Here is a 12095-nt window from a genome sequence, read left to right on the forward strand (position 1 = left end):
CGGCTGGGGGGTAACCCCTGCCATGTCACCCCCCCCAGAAACCCCTAAAAAGCAAATATTTCTGGTGGGGGTTAACAACTCTTTGAGGCAATTAGTGCCAAGGCTGGGGAGCATCCCCAGCCCGTGCTTTGCTGCTCTGCCAAGGTAAACACTGACATATTCCTCCCTGAAGCAGCTTTGAGAGCGAGAACAATCCCAGGCAGTAACAGGACTCCTGCAGGCACGGGACGGATGCTCGCTGTTTGCCTTTAAAGGGAAAATTTGGGGAATGCCGGGGAAGGGCCGGTCCCACCTCGGCCGGATCGCGGGGTGGCAGCAGGAGCCACGTCCAGGACTCAGCTCCTCGGCTTCGCACCGGGGATTTGCTCTCCGTGGCAGATGGCAGCACGGGGCTGCGGGAATCTCAAAGCCCCTCTCCAACTCTGTGCTTTTCCGTGTGCCGGGCAGGGAGGGCTCAGCACGGCGCAGGCGTCGCCTCCACATGAGACCGCTCGGTGCTGGGGAACATAAGCAGCTCCTCCATAAAGCCAGCCTGGGGGCTCTGAAGAGGCCATAGGCAGAGAATTACACATCCCCACACTACTCCTGCCTCTAGCACTGAGCACATTTCTATTTTCTTCTCTTTTTCTCTTAAGAGCCCCACAAGTTCTTAAACCTGTGCTGCAGCTTGAGTGCATTTGTGCAGCGCTCACCGTCCAGGCAGGGCGGCTCAAACACATCCAGTGCAGCAAGGACACAACCGAGAGGGACAGCAGCGTCCCCCAACCCAGCCTTCAGGGGAGCAGGAAACAACCAGGACCCAAAAAAAGGGGAGCACACACAGGACCCAAAAAAATGGGAGCACAGATGGGAAGTGATGCCCAGGGCCAGGCAGTGGCTGCTGCTCCAATGATCCACACCCATCACATCCTTTATCTTTCTGCCCCCACGTCCAGGCCAATCCTTCCCCACCTCCAAAAACGCTGCGGAACTCATTTGTAAAAGGAAAACAAAACAAAACGAGGTTTATTATCTTTTCTCCACAAGAAGCACATGAAATATACAGTACGTTTTTACAAACAGAAGTAAAAAAAAAAAAGTGCATTCTGCATCGCCTACCGCGAACGTACAGTACAAAAGATACTGCGTATTTAAATATAAAACCAGAATTAAGAAATACGATGAAGTAAAAGGAAGGTTGTTATCAGAGTACAGCAATGCACTGGACAGCCCCCTTACTCACTCGCCCTCCTCTCCGGCAAGAGGACGGTCCCCACCTCCCGGCGATGGGACAAGACCGAGTCAAAAACCGCCCTCCCCCAAAGGACAACCAAGATCACGGCTGCCGCAGACCGACAGAAATAAGGTGCCAGTTTTGTGCATTTTGGGTTTTCTGGCAGAACGGGACTGGGTTTGGGTTCGATGTGCCCAGGGGACGTGTTCCTGGACCCCCCTGGCTGCGTTTCTGCAGCAATGCATAGAGAAACTGGGGCTGCGGCGTCTCGACGTGGCCCCATCCCATCGCGGCCCCTTTGGTTTCGCCGTAGCCGGAGCAGAAGGGAAGTGGTGGAGCGGCGCCGAGCGCAGCGGGGCTGGGAGGTCGCTGTGCAGACGTAGGAACGGTCTCACTGCCGCCGGAAACACCAAAAGCACCAAAAAATTAACAAAACCAGAACAGCAAACAGCAGAGTTTAACAGCTGAGCATAAATACACAGTATTTGTAAACTATTATTAAGGCACTCAATTGTAAAAGAACAATTACAACATGGGGGAGAGGGAAACCACATCTACCTTCTCATGCAATAAAGCTCACGACGTCTGCAAGCACAGGTTTGGCTACGAAACCCTTCGAAATGGCACAATGTGCTTCGGGCGCGCGTTGGCTTCGGGACCGGCTCCCACCAACCCTGTCCCTATCCCAACCGTGGGGTCGGTCCAGCGAGAGCTGAAGCCAAGTAAGGGGGAAGGCAGCGGGGGCCAAGTTGCACCCCGGGACAGTGATGGTTTGCACACAGGCACTCAAGAAAACAGGAAGGAAATGTGTTTGCTTGCATCTGCTAACGGCGTTTTTCTGAGTTGATTCAAATCTGACCCCAATACTCCTTTCCCTCGGCCTCCTGCGTGGCCCCAGCTCATAAACCCAAATCTGGGTGTGAACAGGGATAGTAATGATACAGGGGATTTATTGCAGAGCTGGCATCACTGCATGCTGGCATCGTGCAGGGTGCATTTCCATCCTCCTCTGAGCATGACCCAGCCTCTGCCCAGCCCTGAGACGCAGGCGCTGGGGCACATCCTCCAGGGTCCCCTCACGCAGCGGCTTTTGCTTCAAATCAGCTTTCCTGGGCGAAACGGGAAGCGTGCCTTAGGCTAAAAATGTGCAGCACATTGAAGGCTCTTCAGGCAGGGACATTTATTTACTGATTGCCGGTCCCTACAATTCCTCATGCTGTTAATATTAAAAACAGGGGGGGTCTTAAGGAAAAAAAGAAACTCTGGGCATTTAGGACAGGAAAGCACAGCTCCCTTTCTCAAGACAGTGGATTTTTTGATTAATGACTGCGTGCAGCCCCGCTCTCTGCCCCACCTCAAGAAGGAGATTTTGAAGAACGGCTTGCGGTGGAGACCTTAAAATGTGGGAGAACTCGCTCACAGCCCGGCTGCTGAAGAGGCAAATTCATCCGTTTCCATCATAGCCCTGAGGTCTGGTTTAAGCCCCAAGCCTCCTTCAAAAATACCACCCTGAAGGCAGAAGCAGCCAGCGCAGTTTCAGCTGGGACTCAGGGAGCAGATCCCCAAGCTCTTCTCTCCCGACTCTCTCGCACAGTTCTTGACCCATTTGGCTGCCCAAAATACTCAAAGAAAATGTGCATTTTCTATAGCACCAGTGAACTGCTGCGTTTCCAGCGTCTCCCACAAGCTCACCTCGAAGGATGAGCTCTGCCAAAAGCCGGATTTATGCCTCTGTCACCCCTGCAAGAGCTGGGACACGTACACCCCACCATAAATAACCCCTGGGCTTCAGCAACAGCCTCCCAGGCTGCCAGCAAGCCAAGGACATGGGAACCGTTCCACCAAACCCAACAGCAATAACCAGAAAAGACAACGTTCACCTACTGCCTACCGGGATTTCGGGTGTGTGGGACACAGGGAGAGCCGTCCCCCCTCGGCCCCCAGCAGCGAAGGGTCCCCAGCACAGGATCCACGACACCGACACAGCGCTACACACAGCTTCACCAGCATCCACCACCACTTGACTGGCCAGGACCACCACCAGCACTGGGACACCACAGACCACAACGACAGCAAGAACACCCACGCAATGAGACGCCTCTTCACGGGGATAAATCCACAAGGGCAACACGGGCCGGGTGTTGCTCCAACACCAACACGGGACAGACAATTCACCCACGGACGGACACCGGGTCACACCGCCAACACCAACACAACACCACACTCCTGCACCTCACAGCTAGGACACCTGGTGCCAAAAAGCCTCTGTCTCCATATTCAAACAGCGTAAATATTGTGGGAAAAGCCTTTTTTTTTAAAAAAAAAAACAACAAACCCAAACAGCAACCCAAGACTCCGAGTCAGCAAGAACAGAGGTAGTGCTCATGTCACCATTTTAAGGATTTTTTTCCACAAGCGCCCTGTTTTAACCAGAGACTTGTGTTTGTTCTGTAAAAATAATAATAATAATTAAAAAAAGTCATGACTAATTATTTTGTTGAGTCTTTGAAACAGGATATTTCAGCATTTTACATATATAGATAGATAAGTAGATACAAATATCTATCTATATACACGCACACAGAAACACGTTATTATACTTGGCAAACAGTACTAGAAATAGCATCCTGCAGGACAACAGGCAATTCACACACAAAGTCCTCTTCTAAGCCATGCAATACATTTTATTTTCCCTTGTGCCATTCATCATGACCCAGTATTCATTTTTTTCTCCCCGCTCTGGGTACAAGGAGGGGAAGAAGAGGCGGCATCGGACGAACCACTGCAAGGCAGATGAGAAAACTGCACCGGTGCAATGAATAAATGCCGTAAAAACCCCCAAAATCCACCCCCATACAGAAGGCATCAACTTTTGCCCATCCAAGGCGTGTTCTTCAAGTTCCCGACCGCTGGCTTCCCTGCCAGCTTGGAGGCGACGTCCGCACTCCTCAGCGCGGGTTGTGGCTCACAGAGCACGGAAGAGTCGCTTGAAACGGCCTCTTTGGAGTCCGCGACGGTTGACACGTCCATGTCGCTGGACAGGTCCTCGGAGGACAGGTCGAGACAGCCCAGCTTGGCGAGGGAATTGGACCTTTTCAGAGGAGAGGACACGGTCAAGCCCGCCAGGCGCAGCCTGGTCTCGATTTCCTGAGTCCGCTGCTTCACCAGGCCGGGTTTGCCCCGCACGCTGTGGATGCTGTCGCTGCTGGAGCTGCGTGTCAGGTTGGAGCTGCGGGACGAGGAGGGCGTGTAGCAGATGGTCTTGAGGAAGTCCTTGGTGAAGCTGCTGGTGTGCTCCACCCGACACATGAGCGGCGTGGAGGTTTTCTGAGAGGACCCCTCCAAGATGCGTTTCACCTCCAGCTTCTCCACGGCGTTTCCTGCGTCTGCCGGTATCAGCGGCACCGGTCCCAGGAGAGGCACGAGGCCGTGCTGCGAAATCAAATCCTCGCTTTCCTCCACAATGTCGGCGTCCGCTCTGCTCAGGGGACTCTCCCTGAGCAGCGAGACGGCGTCTGGGGGGAGGCTTTTGAGCCGCTCCAGCTCTTTGGTGTGCTTCCTCACCAAGCCTGCCTTCTGCAGCTGAATCAGAGACTCCTGGTGCTGCATCAAGTAACTGCTGGCACTCGGCTTTTCCAAGTCTTTGCTGAACAACAAGTACTTCACGTCCTTGGTGGGTTTGCCATCTTTTCGGGCTAGAGACTCTTCCTTTACCACTTCTGCGTGAAGGAGGCTCCTGTCACAGTGCGAGTTTCTCCTGGGCAGCAGGGTTTTGACCGGGGTTTTTGATGCATCTCTTCCTTTCTCCAAAATGCTGCAGTGTTCATCAAACGATTTGCAAGCGCCAGCCTCCAAAGCACCAGCTCCTGCCGACAGAGGAAAGGGATTGATTGCCTCCTCCGAGTGCGCCTTGCTGGGCAGGTGGTCTGCCAGGTTGGATTTGATGTGGGAGAGGAGGGCTGGCTGCGTGCAGATGGTGGTGTTGCGATGCGCAGCGCTGGCGTTCAGCTTCTCGCACTGCTCCCCGAAGGATTCGGGAGCCAAACCGGCCGAGGAGTACATGCAGTCAGCGCAAGCCTGGTAGGGAGGCTTGACCTTGCTGAGGATCCCAAACACAGCGTCGTGCTGCAAAAAAGAAAACGGGTACAGATAAATACGAGCAGAACGGGACACGGGCAGTCAGCAGAGAGAGGCACAGACCACAGGACACATTTACAGCCAAGCAGGTTTGAAATGAAGCCCGTTTCCACTTCTCAAGGCCCTGCAGCAGGAACCAAAGCCACGCGCTTTGTCAGCAGACAGAAGCTTCAAGGGAAGGATACCTACCGGCTCAAGCGATGGGCATGCACGCAAGTTGCCCAGAGCAGTTTACAGGGTGCTCACATGTGCGTGCACTCTCTCTGGACATCTAAATCCATAGCTCGGGCAAGCAAAGCCATGTTCAGAAGCACTTCGAAAAGGAAGCAGCTCATCATGGAATGAAAGGCTTTATCCAAGTCAAATGAAACTGTGCTACGAAGATGAGAAGAGCAGTTTCACTTGCAGTAGAGTCAGCCATGCTAATCACCTACATTTCAACTCTATACGCACCTCAAAATCCTCTGGGCAACTCCTTTTGCTGTTGTTGTTGTTCAAGTTCTCCCTATTGAGCCTGCTCTCCTCCTTGTGCATGGACAAACGCCGCTTCCACTTCTCCATCGCGTTCTCCTCCCTGACACCGTCCTCCCCGGGGTCCCTGGGGCCCAGCACCGTCCTCCCCTTCCTGGGGCTGAACTCCAGTTTCTTCTTCACCTCCTTCTCGCTGAAACTGCTCAGCTCCGCCAGCGGCTCCGCCGGCTCCAGGGATTTCGCCATCTCGGAAGGCGTGGACGGGGGCCGTCCCCCCAGCGAGGCCCTGCGCTCTGCCAGTGCGTCCCGCTCCAGCTCCTCCACGTGGAAAAAGCCCTCCCTGTCAGCGGGGATCTTGTTCTCCAGCAGCGCGTCCGAGAGGCGGCGGAAGCAGTAATTGAAGCCCACGGACACGCCGCTGCCGGCGCGGTTGTCCAGGAAGGCCGAGTGCGAAGGCGCGTCCAGGTCAGCCAGGCGGTTCTCCAGGTCGATGTCCAAGCTCTCCAGTAAGAAGTCGCCCGACCCCGCGGTGCCATCCGTGTTTTGGGGTAGGTTGCTCTCTGCCTGCTGCTTCCACAGTTTATTGTGGCGCTGCTTGCTAGGGGAAGGACAAGGACACAAGTGAATACCGTTGAGCTGTAGGATGCTCAGTTTCAGGAACATTCATCCCGCTCCACAACCCAGAACCAAAAGGCTGAGCCCTGCAGTCCCACTTGGACAAAACCATCTCTAGCATCAGGGTTTTGTCCCTCCTGCCTGCCCTGCAGACCCTCAGCACTGCCCTGCACCGCTCCCATGATGGGGACAGCCCTCGGGAGGAGACCCTCAGGGCAGAGGGACACAGAGCCTCCGGTCAGGGCCAAACACTGAACCACCATCTCTGCACGTCTGGTGGCACAGCTCTTGCTCAACCTGAGTGAAAAACGCTCCTCCTCTGCCCCCAGCAGAGCATAGACCAGGCAGAGCACACAGAAACCCGTCAGATACCGCAGCGCTCGTGGTGACAAAGGCTTGTGATTGGCATGGTCACCCCGAGCTGCAGATGATTTCCCTCCAACACTGCCCGAGCTCGGTTCTGCCTCATAAAACAAGAACAATGTTTTGCTGAACAGCACTGGCTGCCGAGAAACACGAACAGGCTTCCCCGGCACAGAGAAACCCTCCCCGAATTAAACCAGAGCCGATCTCTCTAGAAGACAGCTCATATCCATCCAGGGAGGCCTGGCATGGAAAAGGTTTGGAAAAAACACAATTAGCCCAAGCTTCTGCGTCTGCCCTTCAGATTACAGCACCGCTCTGCCAGCATCTCCGAGCACAACACACGTGTGAGACATCAGCAGAGGAACTCATTGCCTGAACAGAACTCCACGGAGATCGATTCATATTTTGCAATAAACACGTGAGGTTGCCTAAATTAGCTCCTTTATTTCCTTCCCATCCAGCCCGTCACCTTACCTCGCATCTAAAATGCCTTCGTACTCCAAAAGCTGTCTCATGAAGCCCGCGTTCGGTCTGGCAATGCTGCGTTTCTGTTTCACGTAATTATAAGCCTTTTCCAGCGACCAGCCAAATTCCTTCATCGCGTACGCGATCACCGTGGACGCTGACCGGCTCACACCCATTTTGCAGTGCACCAGGCACTTGGAGTGATTCTTCCTGCAGGCAAACAGGAGAACACAAATACTGCATCATTTTGGTGATGGGATCTGTCGTTACCGTTTGGCACAGCGGAGGGACGGTACTTTGTCCTCCCACAGCTCAGTAGGCGAGAAACATTTCAGATCAAGTGGGCCACGAGGAGAATCTCTCCCCAGAAAAGCTGGGAGTTAGAGAGGGGCAGCCCCAGTCACGCTGCCATTTAAGAGACCACCATGAAGCCTCCTGCCTTTGGATAAGCAGGGACAAGGGGAGCGTGAGCACCCAGCAGAGTCTGCCCTGTGGCTCACACCGGGTCACACCTCCCAGCCCACTCACTTGGCCTTGTTTATGAAGTGGTACGCCTCGTTCCAGTGAGCCAGCAGGTCCGTGGTCTCCTCGTCGTACACCCGGATGTTGTGATACGCGAACAAACCGGGGAAAAAGTTATCAATTTCTCTGGTCACGTTCAAAATGTAGTCAATGCTGCGGAGAACGAACAGAGAAACAAAGATGAGGTGTTCCTGCTCCGGCAGGGGGAATGGACTGGATGATCTTTTGAGGCCCCTTCCAATCCCTAACGTTCTGTGATTCTGTGATGAGCCGCCACGGTCATGAAAGGGAACTGGCACACACGGTGAAGTCCATGAAATCTGACAACGCAAACAGTGAGATTTTATCTACGGCCCTAATGCCGAACCCCTGGGCCACCCGGTGACACCGGTCACACGTGTGACACACAGGGCCTCTCCATCCACCCATCTCGTAACCCATACAGAGCATCAGACCTCGGGCACGGGAGATTTTACCCCATACATGGAGGCTTTGCACCCCCATCAGACACCCCTCCCCATGTGCCACACAGCTTCTGGGGCGCTGGAAGAAGAAAAGCGCAGCGGCTGAGAGCAATTCACTGGGAACAGACCCCAGCAATCACAACTTTCAGCTGCAGGCTTTACTGCAAAACCATCCTTTTCTTTCTGACCAGAAATATGAGATTCATGTGGTCAAGTCTCTCCCTTGATTCTTGCCAAATATTACAGTAGGGATTACAATGTACCCGGGGAGAACAAATGCCCGTATTGATTTGTTACCTCCTACCATTCAGACAAATCAAGGACACAGGATATTTGCTTCAGAATTGGTCCAGATTTGACTTTTAGACGCTGCACGTCAAGATGCCTTCCCCATAGATCAAAAGTATGAAGGTGCCGGTTGGTTCACTTGTTCAAAGATGTTCAGACATCTGTTCCCAAGGACTCCAAATTCAACATTTTCAGTCATGCTGCTGAGCAACGGTTTTCAGTTTCTCGCATCAGGGTTCACGCACGCCTTGGGCAAGCAGCAAATATTTATATGCAAAATCCTCACTTGTCCAAAAAGCGTGAAAGTGAACCAAGGCAAGCAGCGGCGCGGTGACGAGAGCGTGGAGAAAGCCAGCCCTGCAGCTGCCTGCCTGGCCAGGTGAGGTGGGGATTGCTCATCCTCAGGAAGTTCTGCTCCATTGAGATAGGGGTTTTATTTTCCTAAGCTGAGCGCCGTAACGTTGGCTCTTCTGCAGCCTGCAGGAATTCACACCTGACACAACACCGTGCGTGGCCATTTCACGCTCGGCTGCGACGCATTTGGGGGCTTTTGGAGATCTTGATGTGCTTCACAACTGAGAAGTTTTGTTATTTCTGCTCTAGATGGAGAAATGAGGTAGGAAAGATTTCTCAACCTGATGGTAAGTTACACACAATGCTGGGAACGGGCCCAAACTCATCCCTGCGGTCTACAAACATCCTATGTCGTCTCAAGAGACCCGAGTGTAAATGACTGGAGGTTTCGGAGTCTAATGATGGTGACTGCAAGGTGCAGTACTCACCCTGAGCCCTGCAGCTCCTCGAGGTTGGAGGCGTTCCACTCAGACCCCTGCAACAGCCACAGAACACAAATGTCAAAGGAGCGCGAGACCTCCCCTCTCTCCTGAGGCTCTGCAATATCCCCAGCCTTGCCAAAATATTGGTAATGGCCTCTGAAACAGGAATATGGCACCAGGGCAGCCAGCGCTGCGGCTCAGCATGGGGATGGCCTGTCCTGACCTCCTAAAGAGGGGACAAGGGCATTTCACCCTCACCTAAGGAGTCAGTTCTAGGCCAGCACACGACACAGCGCATCCCAAATCACTGCCTCGGCCACTCTGGATTTTTAACCATAGAGAGAAATAGTGCAGGGAATCAAAATGACAACGTGTGGTATGACTGAGATTACAGGGATACAAAAAGCAAGGCAAAACCTGAAAGTTATGGGGGTGGTTACACCTTGAATTTTCCTCCCCATACTTGCAAAACAGAAAGCTAAAAGGGATTTGAAAAGCAAGTTTTGCCCTCAAACATGAGCACTCTCCAGAAATATTAAAATAAGACCCAAGCATAAGGGGCACAACCGCGGTCATCTCCACCAGTCTTTGTTCCAGATGGCAGTGCCTGGTTTTGCTTGGAGTACCATCTAGTGGCAGGAGCTCAGAGCAAGCACGCACCATCCCTCGCTTCTGCACAAGCTGGAACAGCCCCTCACCTCCTGCCCTGCTCTTTACATCTCCTGGCCGTGCCTTTGCAACGTCGGGGAGAAAAACACTTTTAGAAGCACTGTGTGTCCTGGAGGAACTCTGCACAAAGACAGCGGGCGGTACCGCACGCAGGAGTCAGCCCGGGCACCAAATCCAGCTTCCCCTGAGCCCACCGACGCGTCAGATCACTCCCACTGAGCCTCCTGCTGCTCTGGAGCTCCTAACACGGCAGCTTACCAGATATAAATGATCAAAAATCAGAGACGGTTTGTCCATCTGACCCAGGATAAGCAGCATTTCGTTGTCTATGAATTCCTTGAATTCCTTCAAGTTGCAATTCATGTGTTTCTCCAGCTCATTTCGGATCTGCAGAGCAGAAAACAAAGGATGCCACCTCGAATCGTGTCTGTTCAATGGAAACATTTGCTGGCACCCCTCTGCAAAACACTTTCCCTGCACTTCATTAGAAACAGCAAGAGGGATTCGGCCTTTTGGAGACAAGGAACCTCACTACGCGGCATCTCTCCAAGAATCCCAGGCCCCCAGATTTAAGGTCTGTACATAAAGCTTCAGATAATATCCAAGTACAAAAACATGCTTTGGGGTACCTGCTGCTTAAAGATAATTCAAGAGACAGGAAACAAGAGCTCGGAGAGCAGCTGATGAACAAGAAACCCATTAGAAGCAAGGAGCGAGTAACGGCAGCAGCACAACTTACTTTAACTCACCACGAAACGCAGTTGCAGCAGAATTAAAGCATCTTGACTGCACCAAGAGTCAAGAACACGTACGCAGGCAGACGAGCTCTTCGCTGACGCCTACGACTTGTAACGCTGCTGCTACACAAGAGCGTATCTGAACCCTTCGGCGCTAAGATTTGGGAAGGAAAGCCCTGCATGTTAACTGCCTCCCTTGAACACCAAACAAGAACTCAACCCCAAAAGAGCCGTTTCCATTTTCTCTGAACACGTCTGCATTGCGGCTGGACGTGTTTACAGCAGCCTGTGGGATGGATCCGAGCTAGCGTGAGCCTTGACTTGTGATTTTCCATCCATAAATTCACTAGCAAAACGCTGTCTGTGAGCCCCTCTGACATTTGTTCAGGAACAAAGCAAACACAACCTTAAAATGAAGCCGGTAAGAGAAAGGAAGGCGTGGACTTTGCGCTGTCCGTGAGCAAGTGAAGATCAGGACACTCGTCCAACAGAGGCCTGAGGCCACCAACTGCATCTTTTGGGAGCGCTGCCTCTGCTTGCCTAATTCACAGGGATGCACTGAGAGGCTGCAAATGCACAGCTTGGACGTGCCCCCATGTGCTACAACCAACTGCAACGCAGGCACCACCTCTGATGCCACAAAGAACCAGTCACATACTTGTTACTAAGGTCTTGAAAAATGCACTCTGGTGATGCTCCTACCCCAATTTCCCTCCTGGGGAAACAGAGAGAAGCCAAAGAGCAGAGCCTTTGCAGAACAGTTGGAAATACACTCGAAAGCCAGTGACACCTCATCATATGGTGGCTCTTCATCAGTGCAGCGCTGTCTGGAAAGGGTGTCTAGCAGGAAGAAAAAGAGAGCAGGAATTTTTATATTTACCTCCTTAGAAGTCACATTTTCCAGGTCTTTGCTCATCATAATGCTCCGGAGTTTGGCTTTAATGAGTCGCTCTGTTCGCTCCCTTTCAGTTGGCCTGAAAAGCAGAAGGAGAGGATGTCTCCAGGCTGGCAGCAAGCGTATGGCGCAACTCAGACCGTGCAGAGGTGGGTAAGGACTTGTATTAAAAGCAATTTTTATGAGAGTGATGGAAGGTAAACATTTGAAGACATTTACAATTACATTTCTAATAAAATAAAAACTGACTTGTCCACAAAGAGGGCTGGAGAGTCGGGGCGGGTGGACTCCAGGTCCTGCATGGCGTTCCACTCGTTGATGCAGCTCTGGTCGGAGCTGATGCAGCTCTCGTAGTACGTGGCCCAGACCAAGGCCATCCCGCCTGGGAAGTAGTTGTACCTCCTTGCAACCTCACAGGCTTTATGGAGGATCTGCAAAGCGGACCTGCAAGTTTGGGGAACAAATATGAGCAGCAGG

At 52.7% G+C, this 12095-nt stretch overlaps 1 protein-coding gene across 1 annotated transcript in view; it reads right to left on the bottom strand.

The window, feature by feature from the left end:
* Nucleotides 1-4078: 4078 nt before the first annotated feature.
* Nucleotides 4079-12095, bottom strand: part of SSH1 (slingshot protein phosphatase 1) — a 16459-nt gene continuing 8442 nt past the window's right edge. The window contains exons 7-14 of the mRNA XM_010191806.1: nt 11868-12062; nt 11604-11697; nt 10245-10373; nt 9324-9370; nt 7796-7942; nt 7277-7477; nt 5804-6419; nt 4079-5338 (exon numbers count right to left, since the gene is read on the bottom strand). Of these exons, the coding sequence (XP_010190108.1) occupies nt 4079-5338; nt 5804-6419; nt 7277-7477; nt 7796-7942; nt 9324-9370; nt 10245-10373; nt 11604-11697; nt 11868-12062 (2689 nt within the window). The remainder of the gene's footprint in view (nt 5339-5803; nt 6420-7276; nt 7478-7795; nt 7943-9323; nt 9371-10244; nt 10374-11603; nt 11698-11867; nt 12063-12095) is intronic.

This window comes from Mesitornis unicolor, unplaced genomic scaffold, assembly GCF_000695765.1.
Source record: "Mesitornis unicolor isolate BGI_N332 unplaced genomic scaffold, ASM69576v1 scaffold11279, whole genome shotgun sequence".
Classification (NCBI taxonomy): domain Eukaryota; kingdom Metazoa; phylum Chordata; class Aves; order Mesitornithiformes; family Mesitornithidae; genus Mesitornis; species Mesitornis unicolor.